This window comes from Oncorhynchus mykiss, chromosome 2, assembly GCF_013265735.2.
Source record: "Oncorhynchus mykiss isolate Arlee chromosome 2, USDA_OmykA_1.1, whole genome shotgun sequence".
NCBI classification, from domain to species: domain Eukaryota; kingdom Metazoa; phylum Chordata; class Actinopteri; order Salmoniformes; family Salmonidae; genus Oncorhynchus; species Oncorhynchus mykiss.
This window is the reverse complement of record NC_048566.1, coordinates 86,136,224-86,163,229: the sequence shown is the minus strand read 5'-3', so window position 1 is coordinate 86,163,229 and position 27,006 is coordinate 86,136,224. Positions and strand designations below refer to the sequence as shown.

At 41.8% G+C, this 27,006-nt stretch overlaps 2 protein-coding genes across 6 annotated transcripts in view; both read left to right on the top strand.

The window, feature by feature from the left end:
- The window catches only part of ccnd2a (cyclin D2, a), a 278,864-nt gene extending 257,355 nt beyond the window's left edge, over positions 1-21,509 (top strand). For all 4 annotated transcript variants that reach the window (XM_036957791.1, XM_036957794.1, XM_036957787.1 and 1 more), the window contains 2 exons: positions 10,087-10,235; positions 16,996-21,509. In XM_036957791.1, the coding sequence (XP_036813686.1) occupies positions 10,087-10,235; positions 16,996-17,172 (326 nt within the window). In that variant the 3' untranslated portion in view covers positions 17,173-21,509. The remainder of the gene's footprint in view (positions 1-10,086; positions 10,236-16,995) is intronic.
- A 1,893-nt stretch (positions 21,510-23,402) lies between these two features.
- tigara (TP53 induced glycolysis regulatory phosphatase a) lies at positions 23,403-26,539 on the top strand. Of its 2 annotated transcripts, none has more exons than XM_021575002.2 (6): positions 23,403-23,536; positions 24,102-24,139; positions 24,515-24,636; positions 24,803-24,880; positions 25,065-25,175; positions 25,777-26,539. In XM_021575002.2, exons 1-6 carry the CDS (start codon positions 23,505-23,507, stop codon positions 26,143-26,145), a joined length of 750 nt encoding a protein of 249 aa, XP_021430677.2. In that variant the 5' UTR covers positions 23,403-23,504; the 3' UTR covers positions 26,146-26,539. The 2 variants fall into 2 exon arrangements, with proteins under 2 accessions (XP_021430677.2, XP_021430669.2); XM_021574994.2 differs by having other exon boundaries at positions 23,419-23,818.
- Positions 26,540-27,006: the final 467 nt, after the last annotated feature.

The following is a 27,006-nucleotide window of genomic DNA, read 5'->3' as shown; positions in this document are numbered from 1 at the left end:
AGGTAGGCTAGTTGAGAACAAGTTCTCATTTACAACTGCGACCTGGCCAAGATAAAGCAAAGCAGTTCGACACATACAACAACACAGAGTTACACATGGAGTAAAACAAACATACAGTCAATAATACAGTATAAACAAGTCTATATACGATGTGAGCACGTGAGGTGAGATAAGGGAGGTGAAGGCAAAAAAAAGGCCATGGTGGCAAAGTAAATACAATAAGTAAAACACAAGTAAAACACTGGAATGGTAGATTTGCAGTGGAAGAATGTGCAAAGTAGAAATAAAAATAATGGGATGCAAAGGAGCAAAATAAATAAATAAATACAGTAAGGAAAGAGGTAGTTGTTTGGGCTAAATTATAGGTGGGCTATGTACAGGTGCAGTAATCTGTGAGCTGCTCTGACAGTTGGTGCTTAAAGCTAGTGAGGGAGATAAGTGTTTCCAGTTTCAGAGATTTTTGTAGTTCGTTCCAGTCATTGGCAGCAGAGAACTGGAAGGAGAGGCGGCCAAAGAAATAATTAGTTTTGGGGGTGATCAGAGAGATATACCTGCTGGAGCGCGTGCTACAGGTGGGTGATGCTATGGTGACCAGCGAGCTGAGATAAGGGGGGACTTTACCTAGCCTTTACCTTTAAGGAAATATAAAGCTGTAAAAACAACCCAACATGTTTCTGGTAAGTTTTCAGTTCGGCTTGGATACATATTTTATGTGGTTGAAATACTATCAGTTTTATGATGCTGATAAAGATAGTACCTCTGTGGTATTTAACTGAGCATTCAAATTCTCAAGAGGCTGAAAGAAAAATCATATTTCTCCCCACCAGTTCCCAGGTCAAAATTTTGCCCACATTTTGTGTATCATTTACTGCAAGAAATGCTTAATTCTTCAGGAGTTAATATTAAGGCTATGTGAGAGGTTATAGACCTACAGTCAGTATCCAGATTTCATTCTCCATTTAACCCATCTGAACAGTAGGTTACAGTTCCCTTGACATGACATAAGCCAATTTGAGGTCCCAGTTTTGTGACTGTCAAATTTGCAAAGCTCCTCACAATCATCACACATAACATGCTCATAACATAACATAATAACATAACATAACATAATAGGCTCTGCTATCATCCTCTTTTAGCACTTCACCAAATGGGAAAGCCCAAACATTTATTTTCAACCCTCCTTTCACAGCTTTTCCGACATTGTTATTTTTGCCTCTGTGGATTGACGGGAACTTTATCTGCCGGTTCCCAAAACCATTGGGCGATTGGCGTGCAGGCTTTTCAACGCTAAATCTTAAGCTTATGCACTAATGCCAGACAGCCTAAAATAATGAAAGAACCTCAGTGTAGCCTAGATATAAGTTGCACAAGAATGACATTTGTGGCTTTTTTAAGGTATTGTTTTCTCTGTATTCAACCCGCCCTTCACTCACTTGCCCTTCATCCACATGGATATAACCGTGGGGACTGCGGGTTATGAGTCAACCCGCGCATCACTAGTTAGGGAACGAAGCAGATAGGCCTGAACCTGTCTAATAATCAGCTCCATCTGACTACTTTACTAGAGGTGGGATTCAGAATCCACTGGGACTGCATGGCGTAGGTCTTTAATTCTATACCCGTGTTTGTTGACAGAGAAAGCTTCTGATTTGATTTGTCAGAGCTTCCAACAAATTATTTCTCCTCCTCCTCTTCCAACTAATGAACCTCCTCTCTCCGTCTGCTCCAACTCCATTGATGTCTGATTAATCTGCAGCATCCATCCATGAGGCTAGAGGAAGCTTCCTCACAGTGTGCACACAGGAATGTGATACACGGTGTGTCATAGAATGGCATGTCCTGAACTAGCCTCACCTCACTGTGGTTATCAACACCATATCAGAAAACCTGGGGGCGGCCAGACTTCCACTGAAAAATACTCCAGGCTGATCCGGGAGGGCCATGTAGAACAGGGCACTAGCAGAGCGCTATATGCTTTGCCCTGAATGACGGGTGGCCACTGCATGTGGTAGACAACATAATGGGCTAGCATGACATGTCACAGTACTTACACTTAGATGCACGCACTAAACACAGGTCAAATACTAATGCTTTTAAGAAACAGTTAATTATCTTCTGACCACTGTCTCACTCTGACGGCAGGAGCGGGGTTTAGTGAGGTACACAGGGCTTCGGCAAACTGTGATTGGCAGATACAAGTGGGGGGGGGGGGGGGGGGGGGGGGCTTGTAGCTACCACTAATAAGAAAACAAGGGGTGTTGGGTAAGTACAACAAACTCCTTGTTCAGGGGTGCTGAAACTGCAGACTAAGGTAGGGTTTCCACCACTTCCCAATTCACCAGACGAATTCCACCCCATTCCTTTTCAATGGGAGCACGTGGAGCAATGCGCAGATGATTTTGGGAAGGTGAGCAGAGCTATAGAAAAGGTTCAGCTCTGCTCTACTTTATGCAAATTGCATGCGGCCACCACTGCCGTTAACCAAACACTGTTACGTCTGTCATTAGTTCCGGGCAAGTACAACCAAAAAAAGGTGTAGGAAAGCCAATCATCGCTGTCTGTTTTTCAAATTCTATATGATTTTACTTTGCTAGAATACAGACACAAAATAAGGTCAATGGCATGGAGGATTGTAGTGAATTGTTGGTGTTAATGGTAGGTGAAGAGAGATTTGCCCAATGATGTTTGCTTGTGCTGCTAGCTAGCTAGCTATGAACATCAAGCAACCCAAACCTCAAAGCTGTGATCAAAGCCACCATTTTGTAAATGTGTTGAGTAAATTGTATTGTGAAATGTGCCTACCAAAGGTTAGAAATCACCAGTAGCACACATTATAACATTGTAAATGATACACTAAGCATGAATGTCCCATGTAATATGCTACCAATTGGATTATGGTATCTTAACATTATGATTCTCATATAGTATAGCTTATGGCTCTTTAGTTATACTGGTGTCATGACATTGATGATTATAGCTCACTTCCTGTAAAATACATAGGCCTAAATGCACATGAATGGGTACTTTGGGAAAAGGAAATTGTGTCTTTGACTTGCAAACATTGTTGTGCAAATCTCTCTTTACCCACCATCAACACCAACATCTCTGCGATCCTCCTCCATCCCATTGACATTCTGATTTTGTCTCTCTATTTCAAAATCATTCTCAGCAAATCAACAAGGTAGAATTACAACACTCCACACTAGTTTACCTTTTTAGTTTAAGTAGCCTACAAACTGCCAGCTCTGTATTTTCATTTACAGTACCCAAAATGGAAGGGTTAGATTTGCACTAAACAATTTCATGTCAGAATAATGTGGTAGAAAATCTGTTTTATGGTTAGCCTCATATACATTATCTACTGGTACCATTTTAAATGAGAGGGCTCACAACTGGACAAGAATGTAATGTTCATTTGAGAAAGCAACATAGAAACACAAATTAGAGACAGATCCCCTTCATACCTTTTTTTTTATTGCAGAATTGTGATCTGTGATGAATGAACATTGACACTAGTTCATCTTGAATAATGTTTTAAACAAGTTTAAACACTTCACTTCCATGAATCAACATTGAGTGAATCAAAATATAATTTCAAAATGTACAAATAATCTAAATGTTGTAAATGTTAGACATCTTAGTAAGTAGGCTATTATGACAAAAGCATCATTTCAGGTGAACCAAAATGTCCATACCAGAGTTGGCCAACCTTGCTCTACTCCCTGATCAACTGGGTGAGCAGGCTTCTATTTCAGCCCAGCAATAATACACATTATTACCAATTCATTAGGTTTGATTAGTTTAATCAGGTGTGTTAGTGCCGGGCTGTAACAGAAGTCTGCACACACAGCATACAGTGTACCTGCAGAAGAAGGATTGGCCTGCTACAGTTGTAATATGTTTGTAGCCTATAATTTGTGTGTGACTTTTAACTGTATTGTTGTATACAACATTTGTTAACATAACACATTCAACCCATGACATACAAGGATGTGCCAGCAGTCTCTTGGGACATTCACTGGGACCTCCTCTGCAGACAGGCTTTCACAGCTCTCCTTATCTGAGGACAGACATCACAAAGAAACAGGCATAATTATATTACAATTAGATAGCCCTGACTATTATCTATTTCTGTCTTCATAGTTTTCCTGTCTAGGGATTAAAACTAGAGATATTTGCATAATCTCATCGCACAACCTGCCCTATCTAACTAGTATACCTACTCCCTTTTCTGAAAGCTGGAGCAGAAAATCCTTTCACCCTCTTCCATTGCTGTTATCTACAAACATATTTGGAGCACAAGTTTTTAATTTACAATGATAAATAGGCTTACACCATGATAATAAGCTAATATGAAGTTAACTAGCTGTAGTATGTAGAGTTGGTTAGCTAGCTAGCTAACGATCAGTTCATTAGCCTACACACTGGCCTCCTGTAGCTAGCTAATACATTTTTATTTTTATTTTTTTTCAAAATGTATTTAATTATTTACTTGAATAGATTCACGCCTACACCCACGCCCACGAAGCTGCCAATCTTTTGGAGTTGTAGTGATGTCAAGCGGAGGCACCACTTCTGGTCGAAACGTACCGTAAGGGCTGGCCTTTTTAACATCCACCATAAAGCCAAACAATGAATGTGTGGACGTTACAGTTGTCCTAACAGGAAGTGATTTTCTAAGGGCACAGATTAACCACTGAAAATAACATCTGAGGTTTGGAAGTAAAGTAAATGTTAGTGGCTGGTGGGTTTTGACATGAATGATGTTCTCATAACACAAGAAGTCTCCCTGAGCACAGCTGGAGTTTCTAGGTAAAGATGCGTCGGTCGGCTATTCCTCAGCTGTTTATACAATTTTATCGGTCGAATACTGTCTGGAAATGAAACTCAACTACAGAAAGTCATGGATGAGGGATTCTAACTGGGCTCCAAACGAAAGCTGCCAATTCATGTTCTTCCAGTTCAGAGGGGTCTGCTTCCTCCCACGCCAGGCCTGAGTGCTGTTGCTCAAGTCTCTGGGTCTCGGTGGTGCAACACTGAAGCAAGTTGTTACAGGATCCAACCGTTAAGGAGGATTCCTGTTTTTGTTTCTGGCAAATCAATGTGCCTTTGAGGCTGTGCCGTGGTGACCCAAACCATTTCTTCTAAAAAATTGGAGTAGATGTGTTCTTATGGAATAAGCAAAGTTATGAAACCTGCCAAGATAAGAATGTCAGATGATTCTTTCCTAGAAAATTAACTCTCACTTTCTATGCAACAGTAGTAAGACATACTGCAATAAAAGTCAGGAGGTTCACAGTTGTTTGTAGTGCCTCTCCTCTCTGACCGAGAGCAGTTTAGCCAGACTGTAAGCTGTAAATGTTGTTTTTTGACTACCTGGTCCACTCCATTAGTGGTGAGAAACAGCATAATGCCAGTCTCAAAATGATGTTTGTCTATGACCTTAATCAATCAACAGGGCCAAGGTCCTCAAAATGGAACCCAGTAAAAAACACACAAACTTTGCATCTGTATAGAACAGTCTATTGATTTATTGCACAAGAAAAAAAACTCAAGTTTCCAGCTTTTATAAATCTACAAGTTAAATGTGTATACAGTGCATCTCACCCACCCAGGAGTTGGCCTTGGTGAGTATGGCAGGCAGGCTGGGTGAGCAGAGTGGAGTGGAGGCCTGGGGATGGATGTTCTGGAGGGGATGGGGGGGCATTGAAGGGGGTGAGAGGCCTGCAGGCAGGGCCAGTCAGCCGCTACTCACTGAGCTTTCTATCACAGGCGTCCCCACTCAGCTACATACACATTTTATCCTCAGCATGAATATCAATTAGGCTAGCCTGAAATACAGCCATTCTTCCCCCCCCATACACAGCACTCACCACTGGCCCACCAGCCCCAGAGTGGCAGCCTCCGTCGATGACCCTTGTTCTGCAACAGACCTGTCTTGTCCTCCGGGGCCAAAATTCAGCTTTCTGCCCACTGCTCCACTTAGGCTCCGTGTGTGTGTGTGTGTGTGTGTGTGTACACATATATGTCTTTGTCCCTTTTTCACTACAAAAAGCTGTGCTGGTAAAGTGCTGATGTGGTGCTCAGGGCTCTGTGCCTTCTTTCCTGTTTTGTGGAGGTTGTCATTAATAAATCAGCCCGTGGCAGTCGACCAGCAGCTAACACAGGGGTGTATAATAAGTTCATTTATTTGTCAACACTGAGCCACAAGATGAGAAAGCTTCTGGCTCTGCATGTTAAAAAGGCAGCGAGGGGCTGCTCCAGCAGCTCTCAAAGGACCTACCTCTTTGATTTGGAGAGAGAGAGCCATTGCACACACACACAGTTTGCTTTTGCTATTGAATATGGCAATATGTTAATGCATCGGCTGCTTCTCTATGGCTCTGTCCACTCCTCAAGCCCAAAGGTGGCCCAGCTACAGAGGAATAGCTGTGGATGGAGGTGTGAGGACGTGGGAGGGAGACCAACTCTTTTCTTCTTCCAAAAACTCACAAGGGTCTGGACACAGACTAGAAAGCGATGTGCAGCAGAGCGATGCCCCCCACCCACTACTCTCCCCCTTGTCCTTACTCTCCCCAGAACCACAGTCCCCCCTCTACTGCTCTTTGTACAGTTGTCGGATTGAATTGGTATCAGCGGAGAGGGTCTGTTGCCGGGTCTCTCAATTGGGTGAAATGAGGTGATGACTTCAGACAATGGAGCCACACTCTCCTGCTTATCCTCTCTCAGCTACTGGCTGCACCCAATTAATATGCACACAAAAAAATTGTCGCAAATACAAATCACTGGCTGCAACAAAGAGCTGGGCATCTGTGCCATTCAGAGGAGCTTGTTTCTAAAAAAATATATATTAAAAAATACGGTAAAAGATTAGTGAGAGAGACAGAGTGAGTGGAGCAATAGGGAGAAGGTATTGAAACTGATGGAAAAGGGGGGCAGAGAGCAGACAGACAAATTAAAGGAGTAGAACAGTTGTTTAAGCAATTCAGGGACTTCTGAGAAGTGTAACTTGGTAAAAGAAACAATGGTTGATTTCACCTAATTTTTACATTCTGCCATAAAGAGCACACATTCATCATTAAAAAAAAATCATGTTTTCCCATCTCAGAAAATGACTATAGTAAGTGGCTGTTAAAGTAACAGGGTTGGCTGCAACAGGGTTGACGATTTAATCTTAAATCAGCCATTAATCCCCTTGTTACATGGGGAATGAAAGCTTCTTGTGCAACAGGGAGCGAAAATTGAACCCAAACTTCACAGGAAAATTTTAATTGCTAAAACATTTCTAGCCTATATATGGGTAACGGGGTTGACGTGTTGTGCTTTACCACAAAACACCAGAAAATGGCCAGCTCAACTGCTTTTACGCTGTGATTTCACTATTAGATGTTACATTTTTCTTTTGAATGAAAAAAAGGAATAGTTTAACCAATTTAAAATGAGAATTCAGTTCACATAACTGGGTTGACCTTAAAATGAGGGACAGACGTATATTAATCACTAATCACATGAAATAAATAATAATCTTCAGAAATAACTTTGTCAAAGCAACAAAATAACTAGGGCTTTACAATGATGGTGAAAACTTGGAGACATTCTGGGGTAAAGTGGGTTGAAATCTTTCTAGAAGGCACAGAGAGAGCACAGAGAGAGCACAGAGAGAGCACAGAGAGAGCACAGAGAGTGCACAGAGAGCCATGTCAAAATGCACAATTGTTGGACTTTAGAAAGTCTTTATTCATATAAAACATCTGATTTATTGAATTCTCCATGTGGTCTATATTAAAATGGAAATGGCATCTAACAACTTGGAAACAGGCATTCATATCAGTCAAAAATATCAAACTCCCAGTTTATGCTACAAAACTAACTTTCTAAGAGGTTTTAAAATTGGTTGACTCAACATTCCATGACGTTCATTAAGGCATTGTTGTCAGAATAGATTGATGCTGTTCAATGCATGATTCATATAATTCACCAATACATTTGTTTCAGTTTCAATTACACAATATTTTTTACAAAAACGGACGAATGTAACGAAGGCTAGGAATGTCAATACATTCAAACTAGCAAGGTCAATGATCACAAGTCAGTCATAACGTTGCTAGTAGGCTAGCGTATTTATTTAGGGGGCAAGCTAAAAGTACAAAGCCTAACGTTAGCTAGATAGCTGCTAGGAGGATATCATGTCATTGGAGGAGTAGGTGAGTAACTTACTTTTTTTGGTGGCTACACAGCTAGACGCAAGTGTCATTTGGTTAGCTTGCAAGAAAGGTTCAGCAGCTATGCTGAACTTGAACGACTGTTATCCAGTTAGCATATCTCTTGCATTTGCAAATTCGCTCAGGCTATCTACTCTGATTTCAGAGTACTCTCGTCTGAGTGGGCCAGAGCACAAAATCACTTAATGAACATGCAACACCTGCTGAATAGGACCGGTCTCAGTAAACCAAGGCAAAAAAGTAATAGTTTGTCACGAACACTCTAGATAACATGCAAACAGCCTAACCAGCTCTGTAAGGGCAATGAAGTTACTATTCCCTATCATTTATCAGTGCAATTTTGATGGCCAACTAGCTGAAAAAGTTTGAGAGGGTTTATCTAATGTTCCGTTAGATCATCTTGCTCTGGCTAGCATTAGTTGTTGATCTTGTTGTTGATGTGCATAACTGAGGGAGAGAGCGCTTACCTTTTCATGGTTGTTTGTACACTCTTGTAAAAAAAATAATAATAATTTTTAAAAAAAGTTTTCTTCGGCTCTCCCCATTGGACACCCTTTTAAAGAACCCTTTTTAGTTCCAGGTAGAAAGAACCCTTTTCCGTTCGATGTAAAAACCCTTTCCACAGAGGGTTCTACATGGAACCCAAAAGGGTTCTATCTGGAACCAAAAAGGGTTCTCCTACGGGGACAGCCAAAGAACCCTTTTGGATCCCTTTTTTCTAAGAGTGTATCTTTGATTGGCTAGGGCGCAGCAATCTGCGTAGACTCCGGTCCAGGACGAGACAGATGTTTTTAATTAGGTTTTATTTACTGCAGTGTCTATTAATTGTCCAAACTCATGGTTACTTTCCCACTCTATATTGCTATAGTATTTTCACAAATGCCTTAACTATACGTAATTGCAAAACATTCTAAGAATTGATGAAAATGTGAAAATGACCACATCTAAGTGGTCACTCCATGGGGTGTATATGAACAGATTTTAATATTCTTTCATGTTGCTAAAATGCTGTCAGTTCCACTTTAAAGGAATCTTTGTTTAGTATAACAGGCTTTTAAAATGCAATATTGGTGCACCATTTCCACTTAAAATATCAAAGGGATGTAAAAGGCACTCTTTTCGTGTAACAACCCAGAAGGAGTCTTAACCTAGGACTTTTTAAAATCTTTTCCTCTCCCTCTCTGCCAGTGGCCTTCCTGGTGGCCAGTGGCCTGTTCACAAGCTATCTTATTTGCATTATGAATGACAGTGAGGGGAGCTAACAAGGTTATTGGTCTTTGAGACGCACGCCTGCGACCACACGTGGAAAAGGACCTACAGCAGTGAGCATTGGCAGAGGGACTGTGGCTCTTTATTCCACCCTTTCCAAGCGCTATGGGGCTTTTTTCAGACAGCACACGGTTTACTCAGGAGCTGGAAGAAAAGGGGCCGGACCGGGAGGTTGACTGGGACAGGGGGGTAGAGGGGCAGCGGGGTGGAAGGGTTTGCCTTTCAGCTCCTTTACAAGCCAAGTGAACCCTCATTACCCAGGGTCCTGGTCATTAGTGGGAGCCAGTGCTAAAGGCGATTATTTATGACCACCAGATTAGCCTATCAGATTGTCTCTAGGGGGAACGTGTCTGTCTGTACCCCTATTGTGTCAATTGTGAACTTAAGAAAACTATTCACATCTCACTCACTAAATGTAGTGGCCTTTGCTGGCTCACCTGGAGTGTTTGTGGTGTATATCTCTGGATGAGTTGGTATATGTAAATGAGTTTTAACTATATATATTATATATACTGTATATAGTGTGTCCTCCATTACAGCCATGTCGTCTTAGAAAGTCATATGACTTTTTAGCATGTTTTTTGTCCTCCCACAGACTTCAATTTCACAATGTACCCCCCATCGATGATCGCCACGGGCAGTGTTGGAGCGGCTATCTGTGGGCTTCAGCTGGACTCGGGTGACCAGTCTCAGTGGGGGGACAGTCTTACAGACCTGCTGGCCAAAATCACAAACACAGAAGTGGTGAGTGACCTGTCTTTCTGGTCAATTCTGACTTGAGAGAGAACTCCTTCAAATGTTTTTTTCTGGTTATTTTCTCAGCCTAATCAGTATGAGTAAGAGCAGAGGTTGACGTCTACACAGAATCTTTCTCAGAAGCATTATTCATTTAGGTATATCTGAGTACCTACACTTGCAGTAAAGTTCATTTAAAATATTTGAGTCAAGGCCTGTATGTGAGTCAGTCAGCCTATCTGGAAAAACCAGCCCATACAGAAATACCTCAACCACTGATTATGATTTGATAGACAGCATTTGACTGGGTCTGTCAATCTAAATGTAGCTCAATGTCTCTTTTCCAACCCTTCCATAGTTCCCTACTGCCCTGTGGCAGTATATTCCACCTAACATTTGCGTGGAGCTGCTATGCAAAGGTAGTGAAATATCATCCTGTGATCCTGTGAATCCAGGTTAGTTTCCCACAGCCCAGTCAGCATCCCAGGGCCTTGCAGGTCCCCGACATAAAATATCTGTTAATCCAGGCAGAAAGTGGTGCTCAAATGCAAACTGAGGAAGCAGAGCCAGGCCAGGCGGCCCCTCTGTGTGGTTCTGGGGGTAGAGCAGTGCCGTGGAGGTGGAGGGGTGCTCAGCTCAGTCCAAACACAGGCAGGCAGGCTGGGCCACAGCTGGCTCCCACACCTGGCTTTCATCAGGAGGGGAGCAGGGGTGGGGTAGGTGAAGGAGCACGGGTGTACAGGGGGGTGGTAATAGTGCTATCATTTTAAAATTCCCTGGTGGCAGGCGCTAACCTCCATTCTGTTGGTAGCTTCCTTGGTCATGTGCATTCCTCCTCGTTTGAGGCAGGACTGTGTGACCTGAGGGCTTCCTGGCCTGACCAGAGTCCTTTGACCTGTAAGGACAGTCGACCCTGCTGTGGCTGGCGGGGAGAGGAGACCTGGGGGCATGAGGGTGGGGGGCTGAGGCTGCCTGAGCTGCATTGGCCTCTGTTCTGGCTCTCTCCTGCTAAACTTACTGCCAGACAGAGCAAGAGACAGACTCCGAGCTTCACAAAGCCTGTCCCGCTGTGGGTGAGGATATGAGAGGAGGAGGAGAGGTGGGAGAAAGCTGTTGAAGTGTGAAAAGGGACACCAGGGGAGCATAGCCAGTATCCCGCCTCACTTGTGATGGTTACCCCCTCTCGCTCTCATGCCCCATAATGCATCTCTGCTGGAGAGGCTCCCTCCCCTGTGTGTGGTGTGTGACGTCGTGCTCCATAGCCGATAAACAACAAATGGCTGGCCTGAGCAGCACAGGCCCTCTGCTACAGTAAACTTGCCTGCCAGAGCAGAATTTTTGTGAAGAGGATGCTTGATGATTACTTCCCACCGGGCGAAAACTGGTTGAATCGGTGTTGTTTCCATGTCATTTCAACAGAAAAAATCAACAGAAAAATCTTTGTTGACATTGAATCAACATGGAAAACTGATTGGATTTGCTAAAAGTCGTCAACAACAAGGGAATTTTGTCATTTTTTTCCACAAAACTTTTAATCTAAATCCAAATACATTTTTTTGTTGATTTCACATTGTATTCACGTTAGTTGATAACTCAACCAAATGTAAATCAAAACTAGATGTTGAAATGACATCTGTGCCCAGTGGGTTAGTACTGCTCTGTCTATTTTCTCGCTATAAAATCAAAAGAGGAATTGGTGTGTCATTTCACACTTACCCTTCCTGGAAAAGGAAGGGTAAGTGTGAAAGGCCGTCATTGTAAATAAGAATTTGTTCTTAACTGACTTGTCTAGTTAAATATAGGTTTAATAAAATTGTAATAATGAATTACAAAAATTCCAAGCTCAGCCACTTAATGTCAATCCCACACCTAATGGCTACAACCACCTAAATTATATCAGTTTGAACGCAGTCGTCGATTTGGAAACAGAGTGAAACAGAGTGTGAGAGTATACACATATTTGGTTTGATGCTCCGGCTGGGGAGTTGGCACAGAGCTGGGATGGAGATGGCCAGGCAAAATATGAAGTAAAGTAAACTCTTGCCAGCCCGGCTGCTGATGCCAACACCAACCCCTGGCATCCCGCTGGCATATTTGGTATCCAGAGTGTGTGGTTTTCAGAGAGGACATGTGATAGGGCCAAGTCACCGTCTCACGCCGCCCCGGGGAATGTGTATATAGCCTTAGATACACCTGGTGTGGCACAGAGAGTGGTCAGTCAGGTACAGCAGCCCGGTCAGTGAGCCTTCAGGCCAAGCCATGATGGGAGAGGCTTGCGCTGAGGAAGAATTAAAACTTTGTTACTAGGAGGTTTCGATTGGTTGTGATTCCTGTAAGACCAAAGGGATTCTCTGTTGCTGGGCTACTGTTGGTTGTTTGCTGCTTCTGTTTTGATTCTCAACATCCAAGAAGCCAAAAGCATTGCCAGCGAAAGGTAGGACGATAGAAAGTGGATTGACATAAAAAGTAATGTAGCTCATCAAATGTGAAACCTTCCATTGAAGCTAAATGCGCAGAAGGTCCTTCGCTGTTATAACACAGAGCAGGCTGAAACAGGAAGAGAGGAAGGGGCTAGAAGACTGTTTCCACGTTTTTGTCTGCTTTGCTTGGCAAGCTTACACTCTCACTCTCTCCAGTTCATCTTTACTCTCGGAGTAGCTCACAGGACACCAGATACACACACGCCCCTGTCCTCCACACCCCCTTCATTCCTCCCCTGACCCGCTCTCCCTTTTCTTCCCTTCCTGCATCCCTCCACTCATCATCCACCCCTCCTTACTCACATTGAGATCTTCTTTTAGCCAAAGTTGTTTCTAATTTCATCTGGAAGTTTAGTCTATTGAACAATGATGTGTGTAATAATCTGGGTGTAACACAGAAATATAGCCAAAGGGAATGGTATAGCTCCTTGTGATGCTCAAACATGACATTGCTCAAAGCAGAGAGAGACACATCACATTTGAGCTCACATTGAGCTTGTGTACATGGGGTCATGGGTTGCTCTGACCACCTCCAGGGTATGGCATGATCCCCCTCCTAAACACAGACGCACATGAACACTTGCACACACTCGCGCACACACACTGACAGACCATGCTGTCTGCACAGAGTAGCACTGCCGTGTGGTACAGTAGTTAAAAAATTCCATGGTTTTGTCTGTCTGCTCAACTTCCTTCTTGAGGCTCTATGATGTCACAATGGATGCAGTGTTTGTCTTGTGGTTACTCCTCATACTGTTGATTGAATTGTCAAAATAATTGTAATACATTTTTATTTATTTGGGTAGAGTTTTTAAGATGTAAGAGTGGGGGAATGGGGACTCAGGATTGGATACAACATTCCCAAATTTCATTCCCAGTGTATTCCAAGTGCTGCCTTCTGTAGTATCTAAGTACCAAAAACCCTATCTGAAAACCATATTGGTGTTTTCAATAGTCATATTGAAGCCATTAAAGGTTCTCAAATTAAGCCTGTGGGCCTTGGCATGGGATCCAAACTGAAGTTATGAAGAGCAGCGTACAGGGGAATGTCTTTTAAGATGTTACGGCCTGCATTCTTGCGGTAAGACACTGGCAGTTCCTTTACATGTTTTGTGCTTTAGTTAATCTCAGAGGAGTAGATTTTTGGAGCACATGGCACATGTTGGTGGGAAGTTGGGGACCTCTGAAGCAGAAAATTGGGACGCTGGGCGACAGTCGTGTTTCCTCCACGTCAGCGCAGCCAGTTAGCGACCATGGGAGACGCCCTCCCTGAGGCTCCTCCACATGTTAGTGCTCTTCCAGCCCTATTCCTAGGCCCCCTAACCCTCACACAGCCTTCTCACATCTGTCCACATCCAGGGCCACTATAGGTAGAATACAGAATAAATATTGAGTTATTTAATATGAAGTGAGTCCATTTATCAGATACATTTGGCTCGTCCTCGATTGAGCCCAAATACAGAATTTGAATAATTGAATTAGTAATTAATTAATTCATTTACAGAGTAATTCACTAGGATCATATATCTAGCCTAAGTAGTGCATTTTTTATTTAGTATTCATTTCAAGGCTTTTCCTGGAGATTTTTATATTGTGACCTTTGACACGGTGACCTTTCATAACTCTGCTCAGTTCAACTCCTAAGGAGCAATTCCCATGTGATAGGCCTCTGTTCTCATTTCACCAATGCAGCAGGCAACACTTGCCCAGAAGCCATTACACAGGTTCAAACCATGGCCCATCAGGTTTAAATTAGCTGTAAATGTCGAAGGAATGTTCCCCTCCTCACAAGACTAAAGCTTCTGGCTTGGGGGCTCTCTTTCTTATTTCCCACAGCCACCCGGCTGTTCCAACAGAGCTAAGGGTGCATTACTGTTGTATACCACCAGAAGGCTGCACTGTCATACACTGCAAGCCATAAGCATAGTTATTACAGGGCACTAATATTTTAATAGTCAGATCAGAACTCTTCCTCCTGAGAGCTGAATCTTGGGGCCACAGCAGGCTGAACTACAGGATATTTCCTCTGTCCCACACCCTTTGAGGCAGATTCCTAAATCCCATTCCTGTAAAAACAAATCAGTCAGTCCTCCTCTCTTCCTTTCCTTTCCTTTCCTTTGGTCTCCTCATGTCCCACATCATCTCCCCATCGTGGCGGATACAAGGTCTGAGACGGGGAGGCTTAGGGGTGTTGAGAGGTTGCTTTCTCCAGAAGATTCTCAGGTACTTCCAGCTCTCTTTGATGCTGAAACCCAATCGGCCCGCTCTCAGGTGGATTCCCTACAGGCAGAGACTGGCTCGTTAAAAAAGCGCCACCTTTGTGTTCCCACAGGACGTGGATGTAATTAACATAGCTTAGCTTCAGTACTAGGGCAAATATACCTGTATTTTCACTGTTGTCAAGGCTACTGGTGAGTTGTGTGTGTGTGTGGGGTGTGTCTGGGGTGGGGGGTGGGTGGGGGGATGGGGGAGGTGTTCAGTGCTGGGCCCTAGTGGGCTGAGGTAATGCTTGGCCTGGTCCTAATCACCGCTCAGCCGTAGCTCTCTGTCTGTGGGGGTGGCAGTCAGGGTAGCGGTCATCCAAATTCTGCATGGGCGCTGTTCCCTTAGTAAAGCACAGTACAGTCAGGAAACTGCAGGTCTGTGTCAGTGTCACTTCTGTTTTGTCAGAGCCAATGATTTATATACATACTAGATGACTGACAGGGGGCGCTGTGTTGAAGCCACGTGACTCCATCTTGGCACTCCCCCATCGTTGTAAAATAATATTTTGGAAGCTATAGAAATGAATTTGTTAAATGTCTACATTTGTTTTTGCCACATTTATTATATTACAGACACCTTAATGCATACTTTTAAATTAAATTATGTGAGCTATATATAAAAATTGAAAAATTTAACTTTTTCCTCAAAGTATAATTTTTGGAAAGTTGTAATGTTACTGTCCCCAATATAAAAAAAATATTACTTAAATAGATATTTTTTTAATTTTTTAAAAAACATTTAATGAAAATACTGTAAAATTCCATTCATTCCTATAGAGGACTGCTTTTTCTGAGTAGTGCCAATATGGCCGACCGGTGGCTTCAAAGCCTCTCATTGGCCATTACATAGCATCAGAAATCCAGGGTTTATATACATCAGGGGTAGGCAACTATAGATTCGGAGCTGATGGTTGGGGGGACAAGTAAGTTATCCGTAGTTGGCTAGCTACCAAGCAAGGGATAAGAATGTTGCCAGCCAGTATGGCAATGGAACATTTAGAAAGAACGACTGGGTCGCATCCATATATAGAGAACAAAAAGACTGAATGACTGGGTCGCGTCTCTGGCAACTGAAACGATAGAACGATCAGCCGGCTTGGGTAGAAACCCTAAATTTGTGTTGGGACTACATCTTGTGGAAAGATACAAAAGAATGAATAAATTAATCAAAATATTTTTTTGAATGAAAATATTTCAATCGTTATTTGAATATGTTGGTAACCTGTTGTACAAAAATGATAATGCCCTTGAAGCCGGTGTTTGGAGGATATATCGGCACGGTTTCCCAACACGCGTGCCAATATATCTTCCAAACACTGGCTTCTCAAGCATTATCATTTAATTGTACACTGCAAATTGACCACAACTAAGCCTGAAAAGAGATTGTATTTTTTAAATAATAATTTTATACCTTGATTACACTGAGACAGACATGTTCACATATCTCAGATTTCCTCAATTAAACATTTTTTTTGCTTAATTCCTGGTGATTTTACAGTATTTTCTAACCAAAAAATAAACACATATATGGGGACCAAAAAAAACCCATATACATCTTTGGTCAGGGCTGGGGTTATGGATTATGGAAAGGATATGTAACCTTATCAAATATCAGGCAGGTAAGTGGCTGTGACACAATATATCAATCCAGTAATCTAGGAAATATTCCATTGTTTGCTTTGGCTGTAACTTGGAAGGTATTAAATGTATACTGACATCTCAGTAATCCCCCCCCCCCTCCTTTGTTGATAACTTCTTATACTTACTACTATGATATGTGGTTGTCATACCTCGCTATCTTAAGATGAATGCTCTAACTGTAAATTGCTCTGGATAAAAGCGTCTGCTAAATTACTCAAATGTAAATGTAAAAAAAAATGTAATATTTCTGAATGTGTATATGTAAATGCACACGTGTCATTTTCTCTGAGTCTGACTTTATTTACATGTTTATTTCCATCTCCGTGTGTACTGTGTGCACTCTTCCTATATTTATGGACATGTCTGTTTGGTTGTGTGTTGCAGGACTGTCTGAAGGAGTGTCAGGAGCAGATTGAAAGGGTCTTGGTGAGCAGCCTGCGCGAGGGGCGGCAGCAGCAACAGCAGCATCAGCAGCAGGTCCAGCATGGCCCCAGCAGTAAGACCATGGACGAGCTGGATCAGTCAAGCACCCCAACAGACGTTCGCGACATCAACTTGTGAGCCTGCAAGAAGCAGTAGCGCATCCGAAATAAGCAACAAATCAACATAAAAAAAACAACAAAAAACAAACCACCCTTTGAAAAAAGGGCTTTTGTAGAGTTTTTGTAGAGATTTTTTATTTTATAACACAGAAACATGCGCCCATGTATTTTACGAAATCAAAGCTATTTTTAGATATAAAATAGATATCCTTTAAAAGCTCTGACTTGATACACGAAAGCTCAATGGTGCCTCAGATATACAGAAGGGAAGCCAATCATATTTTGAGTTCTGTTTTTGATTGTTTAATCACAATAAAGTTATATTGAATAAGAAACCAATAGCTAAATAAGGCTTTTTAAAAGGTAGTGGTGAGTCCATTCAAGGCTTGCATATAATGGGATCACATTTGGGGCAAGGTTTTTCTGTTTTGTTTTGGTACATGTTGGTCTGCCTGAGATAGGAGCCCCATATGGGCTACACTGACCGTGAATGGCAGGGCTCAATATGACATGGTTTGGCTGTGTGTTGGTGATAAGGGTAGCACTTTGCATGAATTGCAGAGTATTGTGCTAAGAAAGAGACAAGAAGGGTCCCAAATCCAGGGAACAGCCAAGTATATAATAGTGAATTACATTGTTATTATTATTATTAAGAAACATGTTCGTGAATGAAGAGTAATAGACGTCAATAAGCTCTTTTTGTCAGGCTGCTTGTTCGTATGGGTGTGGGCATGCATCTCTGTGTGTGAGTGTTGGTGTGATTGCCGTGTGTGTGTGCGCGCGCGTGTGTGTGTTGGAGCGTTATGGCTTGGCACTTGAGTGGGAAGACTAGACTGGTGATAAACTATGGAACAGGCAGGAGACAGGGATTATTTGCAGGGCATCTATGTTATATCACTGCCTTCAGTTAATATGCGTTGTCGGCCAACAAAAATCTGGGGATCTGAGTCCACTTAGTGGGTGGAGGAACGGTGAAAGGGATGGAGAGAGGGGTGGCTGTGCTCCTTCGTTTTGTCTAGAAGAGTCAGCCGTGGACCCTCTGTTTAGAAGTTTCATTTTGAGGTGTTTGCTTTTCACTGCCAACATACCAATCAAATATTGCCAGATAGCGTTTGTATTTTCATGTTATTGTTTTGTTCTTTTGGAGTTATGGAAGGAGCTTCAGGCTGCTTAGTGTCAGTAAGAAGGAGTGTGTGCCTCTCTAAGTGGTGCCCTAGTATCTCAGACGAGAGGAGAGGAGGGATCCCTGTGGTGGATGGAAGGGGTTGGGGTTGAACAGGTGTAGAAAGGGTTTGTTGCGCTGCAGAAGCAAGCTGCTGTGTAGAGGGAGGAAATGTAGGTGAGTTGCTGAAAGATACAGCAGAGGAGCCTAATGGCCTCAAATTATATCTATCAGATTTCTGCGTTTTGGGCAGATTGAGGCCACGGATGACGAATTAGGATCAATACCAGACTTTACGCTGCCAGCTCATTATTTGAGAATTAACTTTATTGGTTCATTAGAGGACAGAGAAATGTATTGGAGCAGGGGAAGATTTGTGATCATTGCATCTGTAGTCCCTCATAGTTGTTTCAACACGCCTATGATTTCAACAGCAAAGCACTTAGAAAACATGCTCCCCAAGGGACAAATGAAATGGTTACGGTGTGGGAGTCTATGGATGTTTTCTGTTTTCTTGTGATCTTTTTCTTTGATTTAATTTGTAGGGCTGGTTTCCCCACATTGAGGCCTAACACCTTACGATATGAGGACATTCCGATCTAAAAACATTCCGAAAAGTGCAAGATGAAAGGGCCATCTGACCATTTCATGTGTTTTAGCAAATAATTCATGCCAATTAAAAAAATTCTAGAGACCTTTATGATTTCAGTTTTATGATTTTGTTTTAGAAGTTATCACATTATGAAATATTTGTTATACTTGAATTTTCTATTTGATCTGCTTCACAGCAACAAAAAAAGTCACATGGGTGATGAACTATAATGAAAATGTTACCATAACATCAGATTTTTGCACATGTTCTGAGGGCAATTGAGGTTTTCTTTCAAACAAATGGAGCTAGTCTATATTCAAGGCTACCTTATTGATAGTTTTGCTCGTAGAACCTGGCCTATTGTCTATGGGGATACCCCTGTGTAGCTGTCTCTGTGTGAACCCCTCTCCTTCCGAGTGATTGCTGCTTCAGTCACTTCATTGGCATGGGGTTCAATCAGTTACCCAAAAGTCAGAATTCAACAAATTCACTTCCAAGACTGACAACAGGGTACATCGCCAACACAAGACTGACAACAGGGTACATCGCCAACACAAGGTAGCTTTCCTTTGACTCACACAAAATTCTCAATGCTACATTTAAAGGGGGCTTTGGTGTGTGTGTGCGCATGTGTGTGCTTGAGTGTTTAAATGTGTGTACGTGAGTATGTGTGTGGTAGGTAGGTATGAGGGGAAGTTGAGGATTCAGTGTTTTAGCAGGCTAATGTTTTCAAGAAACAAATCTTATAAACCAGGCCATCTTCAACCTCTCAACAAAACTAGCCCCTGTTCATCATTGCCAAGAATGTCAGCCTTTTTTTGTTTTTTGCAAGCTCTATTCTGAGCAAAGATTATGATTTGTTTAGTTTTTGGACTGTTAGGTTTGAATTTGTAAATACACCTCCTTAAAGTTGTTTGTTTTATTTTATGGGGTGTCCAGACCTAATGGAGTTTGTGGAGTGTTTGTAAGGGGTTAGATACTGTATTCCAAAGTGAAGAGAGATGGAGGTGGTGTGAAGACATCATAAAGTGTCAATATTTGTATTGAGTTATTATTATTGTCTTTTTGCGCTGCTAAAAGCTATGATTTTGTTTCATTCTTATATATAAAAAAAAAAATAACATGACTTAGTTGTGATGTCACTTGAGTGTGCTGCTATTTTATAAACATTTGTATTATAATATAATTATTTTACCGCTTAAGAGATACATTCAGAATACTGAAGTAGATGGTAATAGAAGAACATGAAATAAGTATTCGACTGGAAATGTTCTTTGTACAGGTTGCTTAGATAGCATGTTTTCTTTTCATTTTGATCTATTTTGCTCTCCTTTCTCGGTCACATTCTGCAAATGCGGTATCTCTATACCTCAGGTTTACTGGACAAAAAAAAATAATATCTCAATACCTCACAACTCTACAGTTTTTAGGGAGCCTGGGAAGGGTAACAGTACAGTAGGAAGCACAGTAGTTTGTTTGTTGTGAAATGTACTGACCGTGTTGGGTGGCATACATGCAAGGCTCCCACCTGGACTTAAACCCTAGTGGATGGGACACAACAACCAGTCACCACTTCCTCGGTCAGTTTAAAGTGATACCATGTTCATTGTGGTGCTAAATGTGAGATTCATGTGACATTCATTGCAAAGACAAATGTGAAAATGTCTGAGTATATGGCTTGTACCAATTACATTGAATGTCAATAGATTTTGGTTCCTAAGCTTAATTTGATGAGCTTAGTTGATCTGGTATGTGCCAGGTTCTATTGTCTGGTAAACTTATACAAAATGGCTAAACCAATCAATCAAACACCTCACCACATACTGTATCTGACATGAGGAAGTGTGTTTCAACAGTGTGGATTTGTCTTTAGTTGTCCCCATCCACTATAAATTACATCATGTACCTCAAATGTCTGTTGCACAACCGCTGTTCAATAAACTTCTGCTTTAAAGAGTGTGACACCATATCAGTCCAATGTTATTCTCACTTCTGTTTTCTTTTTGTATGTCATTATGGTTAGTGGAGCAGATTGTGAGATGTGATTGTGAACATACAGTGAGGTGAACATTAGAGGTTGCTGTAGTCATGAAACCAAGAGGACTGGGGAGATGTTAGTGGAGTGGAGCTGAGATTGTGTGGCAGGCCGCAGTCTTGTTTTAAAAACAAAAGCTAAGATGACGGACATCATGTTTACCCCCTGCTTGAACCAAAATCTCCCATTAAGAACGTAGACAGCTTAAATCAATTGGATGGTAGACAAACAAATGAGGTGATTGTGGTTATTTCTGTTGCTTCCCCTGTATGACATCCTTTTAAACACACTCTAATCAGTCCAGTTTCAGGCAAGTAGGGGATTGCTGTCTGAGTGTGTCCTCTTACTCTGGGACCCTAAGGCACTCTTATACAGCTTGTGATGCTGTTTTTTGGGGGGGCTGGATCATGTAGGCCTAGTAAGTGAATAAGTTGGTTTCAAAGTTCTGTATTGTCAACTTCTGTTTATGATTAATCAGCTCTATATTGGTCTGTTTGAAAGGATCAGTTAAAGTGTTGTTAAGGATCAAGGCATGCTGTATGATCAATAAACTCACCATGAATGAAATCCATTGTCCCTGCTCTTTTTATGATTTTGACAAATTGCTTTATCTTACTAATAAAATCTTCTCTGACTCACTCTTTAGGGACCTTTTTATTGCAAACTGTTAAAGGCCCAGTACAGTCAAAAACGTGATTATATATATTTCCACACTATGAAGTTGGAATAATACTGCGAAATTGTGAAAAGTTATGATAATGCCATTTTTTGTGTAAGAGCTGTTTGAAAAGACCGCCTGAAATGTCAGCATGTTTTGGTGGGATGGAGCGTTGGCCTGCCTGGCGACATCACCAGGCAATATAAGTTAATAGACCAATAAAAGAGAGTTTTGAACCTCTCTGCCAATAATAGATGGTTTTCAGGTTAAATATCCCTCCTATTAGGCTTGTCCAATTAGGTCACGTAGACCACTCCCAGACAGTCTTAACTAAATTCTTGATTGAGAAATTGCTTTTCTGTTTCTTTTTGACTATTTATATTGACAAAAACAACAGTAATGTACTTAATTGTTACCCAGAAATGATTTTATATTTAAATACCAAGGTCTGCATTGGGCCTTTAAAGCAACACATTTTTTAAGCAGATAAAAACATGGTTCACAGGATGAGTTGGATAACAAAGCAGGCACTCTATCATGTCGGAATTCTCTCTTCAAACCTCTTTCCGCTCAGATCCCGTTAGCAGATGCACAAATCTGAGGACATCTGGCTATCCACTGACGTGATGGGATCATTCTCGCTAATTTTTCAGAATAAAAGCCTGAAACTATGTCTAAAGACTGTTCACACCTTGTGGAAGCCATGGGGAAAGGAATCTGGTTGATATCCCTTTAAATGGAGGATAAGCTTGCAATGGAAAGAGTAGTTTCAGAAAAACAACACTTCCTGGATGATTTTTCCTCAGGTTTTCGCCTGCAATATCAGTTCTGTTATACTCACGGACAATATTTTGACAGTTTTGGAAACTTTAGAGTGTTTTCTTTCCTAATTATATGCATATTCTAGCTTCTGGGCCTGAGGAATAGGCAGTTTACTTTGGGCACGTTTTTCATCCAAACATTAAAATACTGCCCCCTAGTCTATGTGCAATCATGAGTCTAAATACAAAATCTGGATTGAATCTGATGTATGGTTCATAAGTAGAAGATGGTTTTGAGCATTAGCGTTACATATGCAAAGAATAAGTTATTAATAGTTCCCTTGTTTAAAAAAAGTATTAATTTAAAAAAAATCGGTGTGCTTCATCTTAGGTACGTCCATGATAGCAATGACAAGATGATAGGCCAATGTGAAGTGGATTTAGAAAGGATTTAAATGGACACGTAAAATCTGATTTCCTGATTTATTAATAACTCAGCCATCTCTTAATCAATCCCGGTTTGCGTAGCTTGGATTTATGGTTCATGAGAAGCAGTTTTCCAAAATGTCCAAAACTGAGGAAAATGTATCCTGACGGACCTTTTGGGTCATTGAGACAAATTTGTTCAGCATGAGGAAAGACACATACACACAAAGTTTCAAGTCTCGAGGTAAACGGGGCTGCAAATATGACTGTTTCTAGTGAGACCACTTATAGCAGCGACACCTATAGGCCAATAGGTGCCGTTGATCTTGACCAAGTTTCTCATGGCTTCTAGTTTCTGGGTGCCAAATTAGAAGAAAAAAAGTTACCAATCTATGCTTGAGTGATTTGACTATGGGATTTTTTTTTTTTTTAAAGAATAACAATAGGTTTCACAGCTTCGCTGAAACGCTAATAATGTATAGGCAATTTGTTTTACTGCATTTTACATTAAATACACCATATAAAATGCTATCTTACCATTTTAATGTCATTCCTGTACTAGAAGGGACATGGCCAATCATATTGCAGAGCGTCTTTACGTCATTACCGTATACACAGACGTGCTCGTGCTGTGTTTTGCAGGTGACAGGAGGAAAGTTCATTTTGAAGAATTGCGATTTAAGGTTCATCAACTACCTCAAATTTAAAAGGATAACAATGCTTACCTTTGGCATAACGATAGTTCGACAGTAAGTGGGCATTATTCAGAAGATACTAGCGGTCGATTCATTACTATTCAGTGTATGTGTGTTTCCATTTGCAATGCAACTGTAGACTGTAGCCCGATACTGTTGCTACATACAGTGAATGGTTATTGACAAGGTGCACGTCAAAAACGGATAAATGCTTATCATAGTACAATTTAGAATTTGAATGGCTTGCATGCTATCAGTGCATGGCCACCGCACAGACGCATTACGCTGAGCTGGTGTCGCATTACTCCAGCGGCTGAAGTTAACGTCAACAAAAAGGTCAGACTGAGTGTGAATGTTCAGCCTTCCTTCTCATGAAATGTCAAGGAGTTACAGCAGTCCTGTTCAAGTCGATCACTGCTTCAATAGTAATACAGTTTGATTAAAGAGAAATACCCTACTACTAACTAAACCATACATTTAGATCTATTTCCCATTAGATGGGGCTGTCTATTCTATGTTATTATTGTCTTATTACATGCTTATAGATAGTTCGGTATTGAATTGTATTCTATGTTATTATTGTCTTATTACATGCTTATAGATAGTTTTTTCCCCCCAGTGGTGAAACAGAATGGAATAAAAAAGGCCTCCTACAAGGTATGATTTACTGTAAAAGCACATCTGTGTCTTTGTTTTGATACTGTGTTGGATACATTAAAGCAGTGGTTTCCAACCTTTTTCGGTTACTGTACCACCAACTGAATTTTGCTCTCCCCGGAGTACCCCTGAAATACTCCCCCCTCGTGCATTTTACCAGTAAACCTATGGTCTCATGAGCCTTCTCAAGTAACACCTGTGGTCCTAGTACCCCTGGTTGAGAACCACTGCATTAGAAAGACTCTTGGATGAAATGCACAAAGTTATAGCTTTGGAACAGATCATCCCAATAGATTTCCTAGATTTCATGTTTCAATGGCATATCACTGTGGCCTAAAGTATCACGCCAATCCTGGGCATTTCCCAATCCCCCAGGCCAGGCGATAGACTCGTCTCTATCAGACATAGGGATGCAGCAGGCAGAGGCTGCAGGAAAATATCTCAAAGACGTCAAGTTCACCAACGTGTTTGTCAGTGACATGGCCCGTGCCCGCCAGGTGAGTGGTGATGATGTCACAGACCCCTTAGCATCTTTTAGAATATAATTGGACCCCATTATTATGTGTTGGGAAGGCCCGCGGATTAGATTGGATTGTGTAGGTAGAAGTTTATGAAAAAAATCTCTCCTGTATGTGAATGGTTGTTTTGTCTGTTTTGTTACAGACTTGCGAAGCAATTGTAAAACACAACAGTAGTTGCTCTGGCCTAGAAATTGTCACCGATCCATCACTTAAAGAGAGGGTGAGTACCCTTTCTCTGGGCTGAAGGTTGTCAATATCTTGTTTCCATAGATGCGGTTTTCATTCTCAGTGTGTGTGTGTGTTTGTTTGCACGTGAGGTTGTGTGTGTTATACATGACCTTGTTCTATGACCTTGTGTGTTTATGTACTCAAGGCCATACAGTAAAGAGCCTGTTATTTCTCAGAGTTTTGGGAGTGCCGAGGGGGGCTTGGTGGTGGACATGAAGAACATGGCTACAGCGGCTGGTCAATCGTGGCTGGACTTCACTCCTCCAGGGGGAGAGACTATAGAACAGGTGAGTCACTCTGGGGGATCCTGAGGGCATTGCTCTCTCTATCTCTCTCTTTCTCTCTCTCACGCTCTCTGAAATACTACTGATGGGAGACCAGATGCAATACATTTTAGCAACACTAGATGGCACCTTTGGCATGCTTTACACAGGGTAATCCATCCTTGACTCTGAAGATGTCCAATACATGTTTTGCATAACAGGTCCCTTCATCAAATGAATTTGATTGAGGTTTGTCTGCTTGATGCTTTTGAAGTGGGGATCAAAGTACATAGGCCTTTGGTGCCACACAATGACCGTTTGAAAAGTCGCTACTTCAGTTGGAGAAACTAATTTAAAGTGTGGGGGAATGTTCCATTGAGACCAAGAACGTACATTGACTTGCCAATTAGGACTCAGCTTGCAGGTCACACGTTCAGTGTCAGTGTGATCCAACAGCTAGTTTATGTGACAGAATGGCCCCTGGGCCCAGTAACACTCTAGCCACACAGGACAAGCTGTTGGCCCCTCCATCAGGATGGTGTCAACCAGTCTGTTGCGTGGGTGGAGGAAGGGAAGGGGAAGGATGAGTCTGTGTTGTGAATAAGAGTGCTTTGTTCTGTATTAGATGAAGATGCGGATCAAAGAGTTTCTGGAGCACCTGTTCCAGCGCATGGTGGCTGACCACTGCAGACCAGGACAGAGGGAGACAGGGATGCCAGAGGGGGCTCTTGCAGGCAAGCCAGATGATGGGACCAGAGATGTTCCTGCCCATGCCCTGGTGGTCAGCCATGGGGCCCTAATACGTGTGGCCATGCGCTACCTTGTGGATGAGCTAAAGTGTCCTTTACCCCAGGGGTTGGACATGTCCCATGTGATCGCTCTCTGTCCCAACACGGGCATATGTCGGTTTATCTTCACTGTGACAAAAGGGGATGCGGGCGTCACCCTCTCAGCCATCCGCTGTGTCTTCATCAACAGGTGCGAGCACATCTAAGAGGAGGGGTAGAGTGGAGGGGGTTGAAGTAAATAATCTCCTGGTTCACACTATAGGGCCGACTAGAACCGTATCGTGCTGTTTAGGATATTTTCTTTTCACATTGTCCTTTCTAGCATGGTTCCAGCAACTATGGTAGATAGGCAAAGTGGTACTGGGCTGGCCTGACTCGCCTTGGCCTCTTGAGTGTGAATCGGGCTGACTGAGATATACACAGACTCCATATAGGAATCTGGTTGAGTTATTTAAAATTATTTTAAGGCATACACTACCCGTCTAAAGTTTCATAACACCTACACATTCAAGAGTTTTTCTTTCTTATTTTGTCTTTTTTTTTTACTATTTTCTACATTGTAGAGTAATAGTGAAGACATCAAAACTATAAAATAACACATATGGAATCATGTAGTAACCAAAAAAGTGTTAAACATTTTCTATTTGTGATTCTTCAAATAGCCACCCTTTGCCTTGATGACTGCTTTGCACACGTTTGGCATTCTCTCAACCAGCTTCATGAGGTAGTCACCTGGAATGCATTTCAATAAACAGGTGTGCCTTCTTCAAAGTTAAGTAGTGGAATTTCTTTCCTTCTTAATGCGTTTGAGCCTATCAGTTGTGTTGTGACAAGGTAGGGGTGGTATACAGAAGACAGCCCTATTTAGTAAAAGACTAAGTCCATATTATGGCAAGAACAGCTCAAATAAGCAAAGAGAAACGACAGTCCATCATTACTTTAAGACATGAAGGTCAGTCAATACGGAAAATTTCACGAACTTTGAACGTTTCTTCAAGTGCAGTCGCAAAAACCATCAAGCGCTATGATGAAACTGGCTCTCATGAGGACCTCTACAGGAATGGAAG

Bases quoted from the DNA above. Each gene is read 5' to 3' on its own strand.
- tigara (XM_021575002.2), top strand. From the start codon at position 23,505: ATGCTTACCTTTGGCATAACGATAGTTCGACA. The intron at 24,140-24,514 runs GTATGATTTACT...CCAATCCCCCAG, and splicing joins TAAAAAAGGCCTCCTACAAG to GCCAGGCGATAGACTCGTCT. The intron at 24,881-25,064 runs GTGAGTACCCTT...GTTATTTCTCAG, and splicing joins ATCCATCACTTAAAGAGAGG to AGTTTTGGGAGTGCCGAGGG.